This window comes from Simochromis diagramma, unplaced genomic scaffold (genome assembly GCF_900408965.1).
Source record: "Simochromis diagramma unplaced genomic scaffold, fSimDia1.1 OVJJ01000463.1, whole genome shotgun sequence".
Classification (NCBI taxonomy): domain Eukaryota; kingdom Metazoa; phylum Chordata; class Actinopteri; order Cichliformes; family Cichlidae; genus Simochromis; species Simochromis diagramma.
The window spans coordinates 2,810,146-2,828,812 of NW_024386941.1; the positions used below are offsets into that span (position 1 = coordinate 2,810,146).

Consider the following 18,667-nt stretch of genomic DNA (forward strand, 5'->3'; position numbering starts at 1 on the left):
TGACACCTCTTTAAGATAATTACTGTTATCAGCCCTGATAAATCCACTGAATCTATTGGGAGAGTGGGTAAATGGCCATGACTTTAGACCAATATGACAGTCAAAAACAGAACTGAGCATGCAAAATAAAGTTTACATTGCACATTTTAAACAACTGCACCACTTTTCTACCCTCCCCTCGCTGAACATTTCTATTTCTGCAGAGTGCGCTAATATCTCCCACACAGCAGCTCCATTGAGCATGTCAGTAGAAAACAATTCAACAGCAGAACTATTACACTGTTTCAAATAGAAAGTTCTCTGTTATCACATATCCATAATAATTATATACATCTTATACATGGTATAAGATGTATATAACCTTGGAGTCATTTTTGACTAGGACGTGTCCTTCAACGCACATATTAAACAAATATGTAAGACTGCGTTCTTCCATTTGCGCAACATCTCTAAAATTAGAAATATCCTGTCTCAGAGTGACGCTGAAAAACTAGTTCATGCATTTATTACTTCCAGGCTGGACGACTGTAATTCATTATTATCAGGATGTCCAAAAAACTTGCTGAAAAGCCTTCAGCTAATCAAAAATGCTACAGCAAGAGTCCTGACAGGGACTAGAAAGAGAGAGCATATTTCTCCTGTTTTGGCTTCCCTTCATTGGCTTCCTGTTAAATCCAGAATTCAATTCAAAATCCTGCTCCACACATACAAGGTCTTAAATAATCAGGCCCCATCTTATCTTAATGACCTTGTAGTACCATATCACCCTATTAGAGCACTTCGCTCTCGCTCTGCAGGCCTACTTGTTGTTCCTAGAGTATTTAAAAGTAGAATGGGAGGGAGAGCCATCAGTTTTCAGGTCCCTCTTCTGTGGAACCAGCTTCCAGTTTGGATTCAGGAGACAGACACTATCTCTACTTTTAAGATTAGGCTTAAAACTTTCCTTTTTGCTAAAGCATATAGTTAGGGCTGGACCAGGTGACCCTGAATCCTCCCTTAGTTATGCTGCAATAGACAGGCTGCCGGAGGATTCCCATGATGCACTGAGTTTTTCCTTTCCAATCACCTTTCTCACTCACTGTGTGTTAATAGACCTCTCTGCATTGAATCATACCTGTTATTAACCTCTGTCTCTCTTCCACAGCATGTCTTTTATCCTGTCTTCCTTCTCTCACCCCAACCGGTCGCAGCAGATGGCCCCGCCCCTCCCTGAGCCTGGTTCTGCCGGAGGTTTCTTCCTGTTAAAAGGGAGTTTTTCCTTCCCACTGTCGCCAAAGTGCTTGCTCATAGGGGGTCATATGATTGTTGGGTTTTTCTCTGTATCATGAAGCGCCTTGAGGCGACTTTTGTTGTGATTTGGCGCTATATAAATAAAATTGAATTGAATTGTATAGGTTTCAAATATTTGTATTTGTCTTCTTTATTATCAGTAATATAGTAATCAGCCCGAGATGGTGCATATCAAGCCCTAGTGTATAGTTTTACTTTCCCAGTCTTGTTTCTGCAGTCAGTTTCAGCTATGTTCCCGGGTGTTTGCATATATCATTAGCACAAATAAACTGCTTGTCTTTTTAAATTCAATCTTCATCTCTGTATTTTGGGCCTCACTCGTTAACACTTGATAATTCCTCTTTCTATAAATGATCTAAGAAGACAAATATTAAACTGAATACTGTATTTCCCGGACTACAAAGCGCACCTGAATATTAGCCGCACAAGCTAAAATCAGGGGAAAATCCTGTTTTGTACATACATTAGCCGCACCTGACTAAAAGCCGCAGGTGTTTCAATGTTGACTTATCATATGTAAGAGAATATGCACAAAGGGAATTGTCAGGAAAGAGATGGCTGTTTGGAGACACACCGTGGCGGTGTCCTCCTCTCCATCATGCAGCAGTCCAGCCCTTCGAAATCCGTTGGTGATCATGGATGTTTTCACACTTTTCCACGCTGTCAGATTCCACCGGTGGAGTTGAGCATAACTTGCTTTTCGCAAGTTTATTGCCGCTCGTCATCCACGCCTCCGGCTGAACGTGTAGCGCTACTTTGAAGTTTGTTTTTCGCGCTACTTGTATGGCACTATGTTGCCTGGCGGATGGACATGTGACCAACATACCACTCTTGAACCCCGATACTGTGTGTCTGATCACATGCCCTTCCGCCAGGCAACGTAGTGCCGTACAACAGCGGAACAAACAAAACAAATCGTCTTACGATATGACAAAAATCATGGACAATCCATAGAAAACCCGCACCTGACTAAAAGCCGCAGGGTTCAAAGCTTGTGCAAAAAGTAGCGGCTTATAGCCCGACAATTACGGTACTTATACTAAATACTTACTGAATTACTAGACAAATTATAGCATTATTAAAACTCAGAAAAAATAAACTATATGAAGTAAAATAATAAAGTATATTATCTGTCATATCAGTATAATATAAACTAATAAGGTCATAAAAAGGAGCAAAATCACACCTTTCACTATTTATTGCTTGAAAATGTCCAAAAATTAGTTACATTTCTCATTTCATCACTGTCCTACAGTTTATTCCTAAGTATGGCTTAATAGATGCACATGGTGTTGAAAATGGGCCTACCATCATTTGCTGTAGTTATAGGTAAACAGGGCATATGATCAAATATGGTGGCGCCATTTTTCATTCCTCAAATTTCACCAATTTCTAGGAATCCTATGCAAACAAAATCTATTTCAACTTTTAGAAGAACTATTTAACCATGTAATGTGTTAGTTTCATCAACTTACCACAGTTAGTTTTGATATTATGACCTGGTGTAGGAGTATTGGAAAAAGAACACATTTTCTGACACCCAGAAAAAGTTTGCAATGCTTTGGGCAACTGTTGATGAGCCAGATGCATACTGCTACTTTCTTTCACATAGTCTGATTTTTTCTGATTGGCTTCTGCTGATTGTAGAACTACATGGATTTTTCCATTTAGTTCTACAGCCACAGACAGAGATGTGCTGGAGGCCAATTTTGATGTCTAGTTACCAAATTGCTCCTGTATGCTGCAAATTGAGATTGATATATTATCTTAACTATTTTGGAGAAAAATGTACAAGATCATTATTTGAAATTTGGATAACTTTAATTGATAAAAAGAGTTTAAACTGTGCTGTACTAAATATTGCAATCAAGTGAGTTTTTCCATTTATTGATTTATTTTATTCACATTAAGTGTATACAAAATATAAAATATTTAGCAGGATAGAAAAAAATCAGTCAGGGTTGCATAAAGTTATGCTAATTTATTACTGTGCAGAATGAATATTTTCCTTTTATCTCTGCTGCTTCTCTTTGTGGAACATTGAAAAATGTATTCACATGAAACTCTTTGAGCAGGCAAAATCTCCCATTGGTTACACTGTTCATACTGCGACAAAGGTTTTCAAATGGATATTGCTTTGATCGAAGGGGGTCACAAACCACTAATGTTTTTTTATTTGCTATGTTTTATTTACAGTATTGGAAATGATAGTTTATATTGCAAAGTACAGCAAATTTCTGCTGTTGATGTTAAACGATACTATAGGGCAGGGGTCGACAACCCTAGGCACGCATGCCAACTGGGTTAACTGATGGCACGACCATAGCTGGACTGGCCATCGGGCATACCGGGCATTTGCTCGGTGGCCCAGTGACTTTTTTTTCCCTTTGTAACAGTATAAATAATGAAAGGTGGTGGATTGGCCAGATGCTGGCCGGTGTGTAAAAATAACTCAGTTGTTGGGTGGTGGCTATGGCGGAGCTTCCACACATTCAGTAAAATTAACAAGTGGTGGAGGCCAGCAGGTGGATGAGGGAAGGGGAGGCAGGAGGAGGAGAGACCCGAGGCAGCTGCCGGTCCGAGTGTCAGGTGAACTGAACTTCAGGTAAGAAGTTATGACCTGCTGTCTATCTGGGTCAGATATAAACTAAGTTTAGGTGGAGTTTATTTTCGTTGTGCTGACTTTTTACAGTCAGTTACAATAACTCGTATTGGGTACTAGCTAGCATGACAGAGTTTCTATACAGCTGGGTGGATGCTATGATGTTACTGATAGTGAACTTTATTTTATTCATAAGGTTAGTTAGTAGAGTTGCCAACCGTCCCGTAAAAAACGGAATCGTCCCGCATTCAGAGAAATTATTACGCGTTCCGTGTTGAGCTGAGAAGGGACGCAGTTTGAGACACAAATGTGGATTTATTCTGTGGTTAGGCTGCATAGCTGCCTCTTCTTCATTCTCTCCCCTCTCTCTCCTTTTGCTACTTTAATCATGAAACTGATCAATGATCAGCTGATCGGCTTTTCTTTCTCGTTTGTTTATCGCCCACTTTGCGCCACAAAGAGGAAACCGCCGGATGTCGCGCTAAAAAACAGCAGCATGTTTAAGCTTGATCAGCTGTTTTTAGAATTTATTTAATATTAATTTCTAGTATCAGCTGATGTTTGCTGGAGCCACAGCTGTAAAAGCTGCTGGTCATGATATCGGTTTGTATATCTGGTGAGAGGGAAACATGAAGATGTAACCAGGAGATGTCCTTACTGAATCATCAGAGCTGAACAGGTGATGGAGAAACAGGTTTACCTTTTAGGTGACATGAATGAGTTAAAGGAAAGTTATGAACCATTTCTGAGAGACAAATAACACCAAGATCCTTTTCTACGTAGCTGACGGCTGGTAACTGTGCAGGGGCGGGTAGGGCATTAACAGGGAAAGGGGGCACTAAGAAATACTTTCTTATTCTCATTTAAAATGTCTGGCTGTTATTAAATAATCATCTGAAGCTTACAACCAAAGTTTTTACCAGACATAAAATGTATAGCAATCATACATATACCAACAAGATTGTACATCAGGTATTAAGGCTTTATGGCTTTAATACCTGGGGGGCCGGTCTCTAGTCTAAATGCCCGGGCCGATTTTTTGTCTCAGTCCAGGCCTGGGCACGACACACAGTGAATTAATCTAAGAAGGTGCATTAAAAATATAAATGGCCGCACCAGCGGTGCACATCGCAAATCAGCTCGCATAGACACATTAGTTGTACCTCTTCTTAATGAGCTTGCATTTTCACCTGCTGGACATCACTACCTGACAAGTTTAACTGTCTTCAGAACATTGCAGAGGCCTTATTGACAGTATTTGGCTCTACATGTCTGTGTGAGCAGATTTTCTCTCACATGAGTGTCCTCAGGTAGCCGTCTGAATGCTGGACACTCGGAGACCTGTGTCTCTGAGTGGGAGACCAGAAATCAGATTAACATGTGTGTCTCTGTATTAACAGACATGCCATATTGGCTTAGTTTATTTTTCTTATCATTGTTGTGAGGAGACCATAAATAGCATTTGTATTTTCTGTTGTACAGTCCATTTGCTGTTATGGAGTTCATGTTATGGATTTGTTTCAAATAGCTGATAACTATTCGCTGATAGCTGCCAACATCTGCAAACAAATATAATTCTATAAAGTGGTTCTTTATATTGTGTAACTGTTCATATAGAGCGTTATTAAATTTATTGCTAATGCAATCATATGGCACACTGACTTCTGAGGAAATTTTAAATGGCACTCGCCATCAGAAAGGTTGCCGACCCCTGCACTAAACACATGGAACCACTAACAGAAAAATAAAACAAGAAGTCACTAACACAGAGACGAGGACTGAACACAAGACAAGACAGAGGAGACAGGATGGAAAGAGAGACTAACAAACCTGAAGAGTAGAGGTGCAAATAATAAAACAACAGGAAAACATGTGATCAATCAAAGTGGTAATGAAATTCATGAACACAAGGAAACACAAAAAACTATTTAAAAAAAAAAACCCGACAAATATAATCCACTTTCAAAACTAAAAGAAATTATAAACCAACCAAAACTCCAAACTCTGTGTCATTGGCCCACACTGCTGTTGTGCCAGTACATTAAGTACCATAGATTAGCAGAGCTTTATTTGGATATCTACACATGCTCAATTTAGTATTTCTGAAAGCCTTTTGATGACAATTATAAATGTTGAGAAGGTCAGAACTGTGGTAAAACTTGTGTGCCCCAATGTGGGTACATGTGGTTAAAGGATCATTACTGTGGTACCAGCCTGTACTACAACTGAAGGTTCTGGGAAACTTTCAGTTGTACCACTTTACAGCAACTTTACCAAGTACCTAGACTGGATTGGTACGTATATAGTGCTTTTGTTACTCTAATTGATCACTGAGAGTTCTTTTTACCTTATCATCTACACATTCATAGAGTGCTTCAATTCTGTGCCTAAGCATCTTGTTTAACATGTATAGACTAGCATAAATGCATCAGGGGCTATTCGGGGTATATTATCAGTTTGCAATATGCAAACTGGAAGAGACAGGATCAAAACACCAACCTTATGATTAACAGACAACCCACTGTACTTCTTGAGTCACACTCACCACAAACATGTATTGGAACTTGTTGAAATTGCACTAAATGCAAACCTTTACATAGCTTCTTTACATCAAAAATGAGTTATTATGCAATTGTTTTATTTCTCTACGCAGTAATTTGAGATATACTAAGAGAAGTACTAAAATAAAGCATAAATTATATGATAAAAGCAGCACAAAGGAGCAGCAATGATATTAATAATCACATACAATAAAGCAACATTTTTTCTTTAGAGGTATAAGAGCTCAGTTACCTGTAGAGAGCACAAGGAGAGTGATGAACAGAACCATCATAGATATTTTTACTGATGGTTCTCAGTTTTCAAATACGCAAGTTGATCAATGTGTATAATATACTTTGGTGCAGATATTGCTAGGTGGAGGAACATCTGCAAGCAGTAGGGATGATAGGCAACTATAGCTTCTGATCTGTGTGGTTGCGGCATCATCTTCCTTCCTTCCTGTGTTTTTAGTACCGCAAACAACTTACTAGAGCTTTCTGAGAAACAACCTCTTGCACAAAATCCACAAACACCCAAATGTGTCTATGCAAGGGTCTCATGTTTTTTACATGAGTTTTTTTTTTTTTTTCTGTGTTTTTGAGACTAAAATCAAATCATCAGTGGGATTTGATTTTCCTGGAAAAATTTAATAAATTGAATAAAATGAACAGTAAATTTTGGGGCGATAAATTGTTCAAAAATTTAGCAAACCAAAGGAAAATAAAAGCACCCAGTATTTGCTGTAATGGTTATTATTTTATGATAAAGTCCTATGGCCAGCCACTTTATTAAGTAAATCCTGGTCACTTAATTTGGCGCACCTGTGTGCATTCACCTGTGGCCATTCTATTAGGTACACCTACGGTCTTATAAAGTAGCCACTTTGCCACTCATGGCAACAGTTTGTGTGGTTAATAAAATGGCCCACCATGGATAGAGTATGCTTATGGATAAATCAAACAAGCAAACACAAACTATCATTCAAAACATTTCTAGGGTTATTCTGTCTCCTTCTACCAAAACAACAAGAGTCAAATGAAGCCAGGCCAACAGTATTTGTATAATACTATTCAAACATGGCAAGAGTGTTTTACAGAGGGGTTGAAAGAGACACTAAACATGTGTGAACATGTCATGATATAAAGCAAACACATACAATCATGATAAAAATGAATCTTGATAATATACGAACTGTAATAAAAGTGAACAATAAGAGTTTTCCCAATGTTTACAGACCTCCAGTTTATTCTGGTGTACTTATGTCTGTGCTGTGCGGTATGCAGGTTTTACTGGCCTGCATTTTTTAGTTAACAGGATGCAGATGTATTTAGTGCCAGAAAATCTCAAAGTCCACCTCTGCTTCCGCCCCCTTCTCTGATTGGCTGATAGAAATGTTAGGGTTAGGGTTAGGGGAGGAAGAAATTTCTGTCCTGCTGTAATTTTGGTGGAATGATTTTTTTTTCCTGTCTTTCTCTCCTTGTTTTGCAGACACCAGTAAGACAGTAAGATGGCCTCGGCACATGACAGAGCTGTACTCCAGGCTATATTCAACCCCACCACCCCCTTTGGAGACATTCCCGGCCTAAACCAAGAGGAGGAATTAATTGATGATGGTGAGCATGAGCTTCTGACTGGTGTGTCTCAACATATCATGTCACAGTATATTGAATTTATTTGAACACATTCCATTTCTGGGCTGCGAAAAACATGACATTGTAATCCAAACTGATTTCCGAGTGACATTTCTCTGTTTTCCTTTCCACGGTACCTGTCAATTGAGTTTGAGTCCTTTTTCAACCTGTTTATCTCCTCCTGCCAGACAGTGGCTTTGACAGAGAGTTGCTGAAGCAAGTGAAAGAGCTGGAGATGCGGGGTGTCTCAGCAGCAGAGACTGGGGATTTACAAACTGCACTTCAGCTGTTCAGCCAGGCAATCCAGATTCTTCCTCAGCGAGCCTCTGCCTATAACAACCGGGCACAGGCCCTGCGACTGAAGGGGGACACAGCAGGTATGTGCAACAAATTCAATAATAACCCTTTCCAGAGATGCCATGGTGTGCCAACTTATCAGACTGCCGAGTCTAAGGCCAGCGTGAATACCGGAGCTTTGTCTAGCTGATGCACTTTGTCAACAGCGATGGTGCTCTGAGATAGTGTGGTGTTTGGTTGCTTTTACCTGCTGCCTGACATAAGAAGGGCAGGTTTGTAGGCAAAAACAACAGTCCTTGACTCACTAATGACTAGCATGTCACTAGCAACTAACTGCAGATTTCTAAAAGAACGTCTATTCATCTGAGAGTCATTGTTATGTGTTGTTGAACCAGTAGAACAAGGATATTACTAATACATATAAAGCTTTTGAATGGATAATGCTCGGTTATGAGCAGTTTACTTGAGAATGACTTTTTGTTTTTTCCTCATTATTTGATTTCCACAGTACTTGAGAGAAAAGTAGTTCAAGCACATTTCAGCTGTGTTTATCAGAATGAATTTTTCAGTAGCCTGACCCAAAGCCAAAGCTGAGTATCTTAGAACATCATGGCCTAAAAAAAAAATCAACTTTCCAGACATGTGTTTGGTTCACGGTGCTGTTCTCTTCGCAGGAGCCCTGGGGGATCTGGACCAAGCGATTGCTCTGAGCGGCAGCACTGGGCGTACTGCCTGCCAGGCGCTGGTGCAACGAGGCCTTTTACATAGACTAGCACGCCAGAATGATGAAGCCAGAGCAGATTTTGAAAAAGCAGCTGCACTTGGAAGTGAATTTGCTCGACAACAGGCTGTGGTCCTTAATCCATATGCTGCCCTGTGTAACAAAATGCTGTCAGAGGTGATCAACAAACTGCGCAACCCTGAAACATCTGACATGCAGTGATGTAAAACATTAGGTGTTCGTCTTCTTTGAAAGTCTGAAATCAATAAATTAACCTTTTTATGATGTTCTTTAAATTCTGTTCATTGTGCTGCTTTAAAAAAAGTCACGAATCCAGCTAAAAATCACATTTATTCACATATGCAGATCACACTTATTTCAAACAGAGTTGTTCTCATCACAAAGCAGGCACTGCTGTATTTTATTAAATATGACACATGCAGCATGTGATGTAATCTCCAGCATTAAAATGCCAAACCATACCATTTGATACAGATGGGATACTTAAGTCTGTGAAGGTTCTCAGTCATCCAGGTCATCGTAGTCAAAGGAGCTTGCAAAGAAAAGCGTCTGGACTTCTTTAAGTTACTTGAAGACGTTTCACCTCTCATCCGAGAAGCTTCTTCAGTTCTAAGGTCAAATGGTGGAGAGTCTCAGATATAAACCTAGTGTGAGTATCCCCCCACAGAGGGACAAAAGGACCCCCTGAGAACTGAAGAAGCTTCTCGGATGAGAGGTGAAACGTCTTCAAGTAACTTAAAGAAGTCCAGACGCTTTTCTTTGCAAGCTCCTTTGACAATGGGATACTTAAGTTTTTATCCACTAGATGTCAGTCTTGTCATACTGAAACAGTCATCAGCGTTTCCCCTTCCCTGATTTTTCTTTCAAACATTGCCTTTCACCATAAGAATGAAATATGCTGGAACAAACAGCACTTGTCATCTCAGTCATGCCAAATGGTTCATCTAATATCAAGAGGATGTTCCCCAGGCAAAACATGCCCAAATGCGAAAATTCGAAATGCAAAAAAAGACTTTTAGCATTCATGTTTCTCTCCACACTACACTGCATGACAAGATCCATCTCAGAGAATTTTGCACACCAACGAGAAAAATGATCTGAGTAAATGCTTAAAAAAAAAAGATGATTACATCACCAAGATATCCTGTTACACTAAATTATTCTTATTTCTAATATACGACAGATTGTCTTTCTGCAGGGCTTTAACACACTGCAGCTCTGTTTTTATACAGCAGCTCTACATGCGGAGGCTTTTTCCACTTTTCAGATGAGTGCATACATGTTACGTCTCAGTGATTTCAAACAAGGCATAACTCGTGTTGTAGTCTGCCCGCTGTGCTCTGAAACGTGAGCGTTATCTTTTATGCTTTAGTTTCCCATGTTTGTCTCTGACCTCTCCAAGGCAGGGTAAAGCCACCGGCTCAGTGCGATCTTCTCTCTGGTAGAAAGAGCAGGTTCCCAGGTGATTTGACATGGAAGGAGTATCGCTGAAGCTCCATCTGTCCACAGAGGAAAACTGAGAGCTGAATTTCCAAACCTGTAAAACAAAGAGGCAGAATTGAAGGAGGTGTGGGAGGCTGTCATGGCATCTATCAACTGTTTTGCAGCTACAGTATACTGCGATGAGGAGGAATGTATTTTTAAATACCATGGAATCTAGATCACATAATACTTTTATCACATGTTAGGGCATGGTGTTATTTCTGTTTTGATCCGTGACAATTGTATACAAATTATGCAATTCATCTGAGAGCAAATACCCAGCTGTTGCCTACACAGTCTTATTAACATCCTATGTTTCCATGAATGATCACATATCTGACTTGTTATGGTAGCACTCTGTTTACTGGCAGCAAAGCCTCAGGCCATTCCACATCACTGATGTCATCGGCATGCTCTTTGTCTCATGATCACTGCAGTACAGAGATAGTCAATGCAAAAATATACACACGTGCATTGATAGTGTTTTTTGCTTCATTAGCTCCAGCAGAGGGGCTTTGATCACACGTTTGTTAGCAGGAAAACTACTTAGTGTAGCTAAAAAATTATGAAAGCAAGTACAACCAAATTGCAACTGAAAAATAGATGTCTTATCTATCCCACCTTCATTTTCGCTGCTCACCAACAACAAGTCATTTTTTTTTACCAGCATATTTAATTTGATCTTCAAAAAATCTGGGACATTATAGTTGTGTTCTCAGTCAAAAGATTTAAATTATTTCATTTTGTTATAACTCCCTAGCTGCCAAATTCAGGTATTTCTGTAAACTACCAAAATTCTTTAATAATAATGATAAGCAGGCATCTACAGAGCCTGAAAAAGTTCTGCACAGCTCAACGTTTGTCCTGAAGAGATGGTACTTTAATGAAACATGCATTTAAATTTCCACAGCTCAGTATTCATAAATCTGAACCACTTAAAATGTGAACCCTTTACTCAGGATTTAGTTAATTTCCAGCTCCAGGACCAACAGGCATCCTTGTGGGGTAGTGGCCTGAGCCACCAAGCTAGCTAACTGTGTGACTTTAACCAGGGTTCAATTCTAGTTGTCGTAGGTGAACCTCTAATAATGCCCAATTACAATCGCGTTACTTTTTTTTTTATATGCTATGTAGTGCTATTTTTTTTTTTTTTTGTTTCTTCTGTTGCTGTTAATTAGCAAACCACTGCTTGGACACCAACGTCAGGAAAGAAAACTAAATTTCATTTCCTTGTGGTTCCTGACCTTAGAAGAAGCTGATATTTTGCAAGGACACAGACAAAGGCAGTAAATCTCCAGGGTCTGATTCAGTGGGAACTCAATAACTGTTGCCAACACAACTGCGGCTCAGTTTGTAATATCGTTAGAGAGGACTATTGAGAGTCAGGAGTGTTTACAGTGCAGCTGCTGTCATACTGTATGAATGACTCAGATTTTCCAGTGAAAGTTAATAGAATGATGCCAGGTACTAAAGGGAAACTGATAGAGAAGTTTGACATGATGTAAATAAATAGAAATGGTAAAACAATATGGTGCAAACACTTATCTGTGAATGCAATCAAATTTACAGGTCAGGGAATATAAAGTGACTATAACAAAAAAAAAAACACATTTGCAAAAGAAAACCAATATATCTAGATAAATAAGAATACTTGCTTTCTTTTGGCAAATCCAGGAACTTCCTTCACTGGAGTGTTTCTTTTTCTCCCACTTGAGGGAGACCATCCCTCTCTCCTGCAGCAATGTGGCACACACCTCTCTCAATAGATGGGAGACTTGGGACAACTGAGACAATGTAAAACTGTCAAGGTAACCAGCAATATGCTGAATGATCTCCAAAGGAAGGCTGCTTAGGGGATCCAGATTTTGTGCATCATTCCTTTGAGGACTGAAGGTTTTCCCACCTGCACAGAGTGATGAATTGGCTTTTGGTTGGAGAGCCAGAGTGCTGCCATCTTTGGAGAACCTAACTATCGCTTCCTGACCTGTTGGGTGAAACCTCATCTGGGTGAAAGTACAACCAAGGTATGCTAAAGGGCAACGCTGCTGAAACCAGCCATTTAGAGAGGCTTGTATGTCAGAATGCACGTTCTTGAAGTGAAAGCAGTATTCATCACGGCGAAAGTAGTGGCCACACATGTAGCTGAAGGCTGAACTTGTTTTGTTGTGTCTTCTAGTGACAGATTCTGCTTCGATGTATAAATAAAGACGACAAGGTTTACCTGCTATGACATCAGCTAAGGAAGCATCTTGCTTGAAGGGAGCAGAAGAAAAGATGTACGTTTGTGTTCCTATATCTGTGTAAAGACCATCTGTCGACACACTCTCTGAGATCGAATGTCCCTTCAGTTCCTTTTCCAGGGAGCACAGAAGTGTTGTGCTAACCTCTTCACACTTTGGAAGATCCTCAATTGAAATGCCCAGATCTGAAGTGTCAACACTCTGGTGTGTGGTTTGGGCCTTGCGCGAGGGGTCTTTCAAGTGATTGCGCTTTGCTCGATAGCTGGTAGGCACATTAAATGTTCGGACGCTTTTCACCTCAATGGGCTCCAGACTCCCATAGACAAAATCCTTTTCTCTTGGTGTGCAAGCAGCAAGTTGCCCAAAGTTAATCAGCATTACCCCATTGTGCACCAGATACATATTATATTCTGCAATGTTGACTTCTTTGCCTAAACGCTCAAGGACCCCATCTTGCCATGGTGCAAGGCCAGTGGCACCGTCCATGGTTCTGGCAGTTACAGGACATTCTCCACCCTGGTGTAATTCTTTCTGACTCTTTGATGATTCTTGGTCTTCCTTTTCTTTTCCTTTTTCTCCCTTATTCAGGTTTTTGATGGTTTGCTTGCATCCCTCCTTCTCCTTATTGAATATTTTCTCCCAGGAGCTATAATTTTGAATACTTGTCACATCCGTGCACTTTGCCAAAGTATCTCTCTCCTCTTGACTCAGTTCTTTGTCCAACTTTGCACTGCCATTTTCTGTATATTCAGCACCGTCTACAGAACAGCAAGCATTATCTGCAGGACTGTTGATCCCAGCAGCAATGTTTTGCACGGCAGAATCCTCCAATATCAACTCGGGAAAAATGTTCTTCATTTTGATTGATTGAAACAGCTGCTCTTGGTCCCTATGAGCCATAGCAACATCAAGATTTTCCTCAGTGTTTACCACAGGGTTTTCAGAAACATTTCTATAAAAGGTCAGGTCAGTTTCTGAAATAGGCCAGCGGTTCCACTCCTGAGAGCAACAGACCAAGCTGGCAGGACAGACCTCTAAGTGTTTGGCCAGCCTGTGGCGCAGCATGGTGAGAGGACAGCCATAATAAACATTAAGGCAAGGGACTATCTCATTTGGACAGAGAAGCTGGTGCTCTTCTTGCTTGCACATGTGGAGGCTTGCACCACAGTTTTTGTGACATTTCACGACTATACATGAAACAGAGGTCTGCGCAGGGACTTGACAGTGGACATTGTAACACTTGTCACAATGCTTATGACAGCCCACTGGCATCTTCATGCTTTTTACCTAATGAGAGAGATAACCCAGCACAGAAGGTAGTAACAGTAGTAAAATTTTCAAGTAGAGTAAGACTTAAAAATTTCTGATAGTTTTAAAAAGTGAAAATTACTTTACATACCATTTTGGCTTAAGAACACAGCAGCGTGATCATCTAAGAACAAGTCAAACCAGAAACATGTTTACAGTCACATGCTGACCAAAAAACTAAAATTCACAGCTGATAAGTTGAATTATATGTTCAGGTTAAAAAGAAAAAAAATATGAAAACCACAAATCTCAAAGTTTTTCTTTGAAAAAAGCAATAAGAGTGGAGACAATAAGAGAAATATTTCTCACCCTTTGTTCCTTTGTTCACTGGCACCTCTGAATAACCTCTGCACTGTGTCTGGACAATATAAATAGACACAACAAAGGGGCAGACAGGCCAGTGGGACGGGGCACCATTGTCGCACAGCCATTAAGAGCCAAGGTCAAGTTACAGTCTCTACCACTGCTTCACACTGAGAGGGTGGCAATCAAAGCAGGTCCTCACATTCTTAAAAAAAAAGTTACCCTGTGCTTAAAAACATAAACATTTCAACTTGTTTGATTTACTGAGTTTCCAACATTATAATGTTAAAACTTTATAATTCTATTCCCTCTGATTGAACTTATTTGTTTTGATTTCCTTTCAAAATAACATATCCCATAACTGAATGAATAAATTACTTAATAAATATTTTTTTTATTTGATTTTATAGATGGGTGGCATCTAAAATACCAAATCAGTTTTTAGATTCATTAAAGTTTTTTTTCCAGTGATTATTTAATTAATCAAAATTTGAACAATGCAGTGTGTTGGGTTAGGTTAGGCTCATGTCATGTCTTCCACTAGGTGTCACTCATACACTTTCAGACACTCTACCAATGTTTCGCCAGCCAATTCTTACTACATATTAGTTGCATTTACAAAGAGAAGAGAACATACTGTGTAGAGGTTTTCTGCCCCATCTCATCAGGAGGAGATAAAACAGGAAGCCAAGGCCGTCACTTAGGCGCCGTAAGATAGAAAGAATATGGTTTAGGCTTTATGGCCCTGGGAAGAAGCTATAAGAGTAACTGTTAGATACTTCGAGATGTTGCCAGACACCCTCCTGTGCACATCTCCTGTCCGGACATTTGTAATGCTCAAAGTGTTGTATGGAATAATGAGAATCGTATGGAATAAAGAGATTGTTGATTGAGCATTTATACACCGAGTGTTGCTCTTCCTTCAGCCCAAAGATCAAAGAATTGGGGTATTTAACACTATACAAATTTTATTGATGTTTTTTGAGGCTTTTTGAACTGGAAACTGCTGCAGTTGTGGGAAACATGGTTCTGTCGGGAATTATCTTCATCAAACAAAGCACTGGTTTAATAAATCAAAACTAATCCACTCTAAAAGTCTAGTAAGCAGTAGATCCAAATAGTGCATATTTGAAAATGTTTACATTGTTTCTCCCCCATTCTCTTTCAGAAATACTGTGCTATGGTACAAATTGGGAGACATTAAACTTCTTAACTAACTCTAACTAATTACACTCATTCAAAATGAGACTGGTGGAACTACCCTTTTTTATTTAACAGCACCATCCTATAAGCATCTACTGACACCTGTTTTCCACCCTATGTTAAATGTGCTGTAGACTGAATTTCACAACTGGCATCTGGAAGTTTGGAAGTTTATTTTTTCTTTTCACCTGGCACAGATTACAATGCAGAGCTTATCAGAGGCAGCTGGTTCACTCTCTATAGGCTCTGCAATCAGCATACATTACATCGAGCAAGAGACAGAAAGAAAAAGAGAGAAAGAAAGCCTACTCTAAGTAAAATTACTTTTTGCAACAGAACAGCAGCACAGCTCAGACTGGAGTTAGATTAGTTGATTAATGTCTGAAAATTGCTTCCAGTTGAGTGCAGAAATGATTTATCAGCTTTGTAAAATTGCTTCAAAATTTACTAAAACTCTTTTAAATAAAATTCAATCAAATTAAAACTTTGATCATTGCATTGTTCCCCAGCATTTAGAGTAAGAAAATGCTTTTTATTTTGTCTCTGCACATTGCTGGTGATGTGATTTTCTGTGCTGCACCATGGAACGACCAGAAACTGTAATTTGAAGGTTAAAAAAATAATTTGCATCATCCAGTCTGTGTTTTCAGTCACATCTGTGTTTTTAAAAACAAGCACCAGGTTTAGATTTTTTTATTTCTGGCATAAAGTTGGTGGAAAAAATAATAAATCAACACCTTCCTCATAAGTGTTTATTTAATATATGCCTGAAGCCAGCAGCTGGTTATGGTAATTTAGCATAAAGACTGAAATAGAAAGACTGGCTCTGTCACAATATCTAGTTATTGGCACCTGCAATTTTCAATAATTGCCACACTCTCTTCACCATCTTGTTCTTAGTTGAATAAGACAGTATAAATGTAGCTTTCATTGCATTTTCAAATGAGAGGTACAGTGCTGTAAAAAGTGTTTTTCCCTTCTTGATTTTGTAGGTTTTTTTGCACAGATTTTCACACATGTGTAAGATAAATGAATTTTAATTTTAGACAAAGATAACCTGAGTAAATGACAGTGATTTCATATATTAACTGAAAGACACCCAAACCTACCTGGACCCAGGTGAAAAAGTAATTGTCCTTAAATCTAATAACTAGTTGGGCATCCAGACTTTGACTAGACCACTAATTAACACTTTTTCAAGGCATTGTAGTGTTTTTGTTTGTTTGTTTCGTTTTTTGTTTCGTTTGTTAGTTTTTAAAGTTTTTATGTGACCAATGAGAAAATTAAAAACAACATCCCAATCATGTTTTCAAAAAATGTAATTTTCATACTCAAACTATTCAGTGTCTCTTCTTTACTAATGGATGTGGTCATTGTCAAAGATGTAATTTCCAATGACGCAGCTGGAAGGCAGCTGTAGAATGGGCCCAGTCAACATAATTATCAAATTTGCATTACATGGCATGCATATGTATTCACTACATTTAATATTGGAAGTATTTTAAAAATGTCACTATATGTTTAAGTCATGGTTCTACCTTGTGAACCAAAGCCTAATTTATGCAGTTAAGTTTTTCTTATGAACTGAATTTTAGCTGCACATGCTAAGTCAATTTGAACTGTGCTGATTAAAAGTTTTCTGAAAAGTTTTGATAGTGTTTGGCATACCAGGTAAGTGTATTACTTGTACTTCCTAACTGTGCTGTCATTTATGGAAAATGAGCACAAACCGCACAAACTATGTCACAGTTGGATGTTTGACATGCAGCACAGCACTATAAATTTAGTTAACCAAGCCAAGCAAAAAACAAAACAAAACATGGTGCTTCAAAGTAGAAGAAGGAGAGAAGACAAAACGATGAGAATATTCCCAGGACTTTGGACCTCAACAGCATTGTCAATACTCTGTTCAGTAAGAAATGTTGAAAAATATACACTAATGTGTGTGTGTGTGTGTGTGTCTGTGTGTCTCTGTCTGTGTGTGTGTGTGTCTCTGTCTGTGTGTGATTACATTAAGATAAGATGGGTCCTAAATATTCAGGTCCCATCTTATCTTAATGACCTTATAGTATCACCCCATTGGAGCTCTTCGCTCTCGCACTGCAGGCTTACTTGTTGTTCCTAGAGTATTGAAATGTAGAACGGGAGGGAGAGCCATCAGTTTTCAGCCCCCTCTTCTATGGAACCAGCTTGCAGTTTGGATTTGGGAGACAGACACTATCTCTACTTTTAAGATTAGGCTTAAAACATTACTTTTTGCTATAAGCATATAGGGCTGGATCAGGTGACCCTGAATCCTCCCTTAGTTATGCTGTAATAGGCGTAGGCTGCCGGGGGATTCCCATGATGCACTGAGTTTTTCCTTTCCAGTCACCTTTCTCACTCACTATGTGTTAATAGACCTCTCTGCATTGAATCATACATGTTATTAATCTCTGTCTCTCTTCCACAGCATGTCTTTCATCCCGTCTTCCTTCTCTCTCTCCAAACGGTTGCAGCAGATGGCCCCGCCCCTCCCTGAGCCTGGTTCTGCCGGAGGTTTCTTCCTGTTAAAAGGGAGTTTTTCCTTCCCACTGTCGCCAAAGTGCTTGCTCATAGGGGGTCATATGATTGTTGCATTTTTCTCTGTATGAATTATTTTTGGGTCTACCTTACAATATAAAGTGCCATGAGGCCACTGTTGTTGTGATTTTGGGCGCTATATAAATAAAATTGAATTGAATTGAACGTTTAGACATCTTTGTGAGGACAGAAAATTGGCACATCACTATACTTGAATTTGAAGGCATTTTTGAGGCTCAATATCTGGTTTTAGTGTCAGGGTTACAATTAGGTTATGGTTAGGTTTAGGCTAAGGGATAGGGCTGGGCTTTCATTTTCGATGGTTAGGGCAAGCAGCTTGGGAAAGCATTATGTCAATTAGATGTCTGATTAAGATATGAGAACAAGTGTGTGTGTTTGAGTGATATATCTAGAAGCTAGTCCTCTGGAAATAATTGTTGAATAAGTAATTTTGTAAATGAGTGTG

General features: G+C 39.2%; 2 protein-coding genes across 2 annotated transcripts; one reads left to right on the plus strand and one right to left on the minus strand.

Moving 5' to 3' along the window:
• Nucleotides 1–7,879: 7,879 nt before the first annotated feature.
• Nucleotides 7,880–9,378, plus strand: ttc36 (tetratricopeptide repeat domain 36). Its single transcript, XM_040037811.1, has 3 exons — nt 7,880–8,046; nt 8,253–8,441; nt 9,036–9,378. Exons 1-3 carry the CDS (start codon nt 7,941–7,943, stop codon nt 9,302–9,304), a joined length of 564 nt encoding a protein of 187 aa, XP_039893745.1. The 5' UTR covers nt 7,880–7,940; the 3' UTR covers nt 9,305–9,378.
• A 409-nt stretch (nt 9,379–9,787) lies between these two features.
• LOC120737238 (F-box only protein 40) lies at nt 9,788–14,493 on the minus strand. Its single transcript, XM_040037825.1, has 4 exons — nt 14,443–14,493; nt 14,225–14,257; nt 12,241–14,112; nt 9,788–10,640 (listed from the first exon to the last, which is right to left on the minus strand). The coding sequence occupies exons 2-4, from the start codon at nt 14,225–14,227 to the stop codon at nt 10,458–10,460; spliced, it is 2,058 nt and encodes a 685-aa protein (XP_039893759.1). The 5' UTR covers nt 14,228–14,257; nt 14,443–14,493; the 3' UTR covers nt 9,788–10,457.
• Between the last annotated feature and the right edge of the window lie 4,174 nt (nt 14,494–18,667).

Bases quoted from the DNA above. Each gene is read 5' to 3' on its own strand.
- ttc36 (XM_040037811.1), top strand. From the start codon at position 7,941: ATGGCCTCGGCACATGACAGAGCTGTACTCCAGGCTATATTCAACCCC. The intron at 8,047-8,252 runs GTGAGCATGAGC...TCCTCCTGCCAG, and splicing joins GGAGGAATTAATTGATGATG to ACAGTGGCTTTGACAGAGAG. The intron at 8,442-9,035 runs GTATGTGCAACA...TTCTCTTCGCAG, and splicing joins ACTGAAGGGGGACACAGCAG to GAGCCCTGGGGGATCTGGAC.
- LOC120737238 (XM_040037825.1), bottom strand. The intron at 10,641-12,240 runs GCAAGTATTCTT...TTTGTTTTACAG, and splicing joins CCTGGATTTGCCAAAAGAAA to GTTTGGAAATTCAGCTCTCA.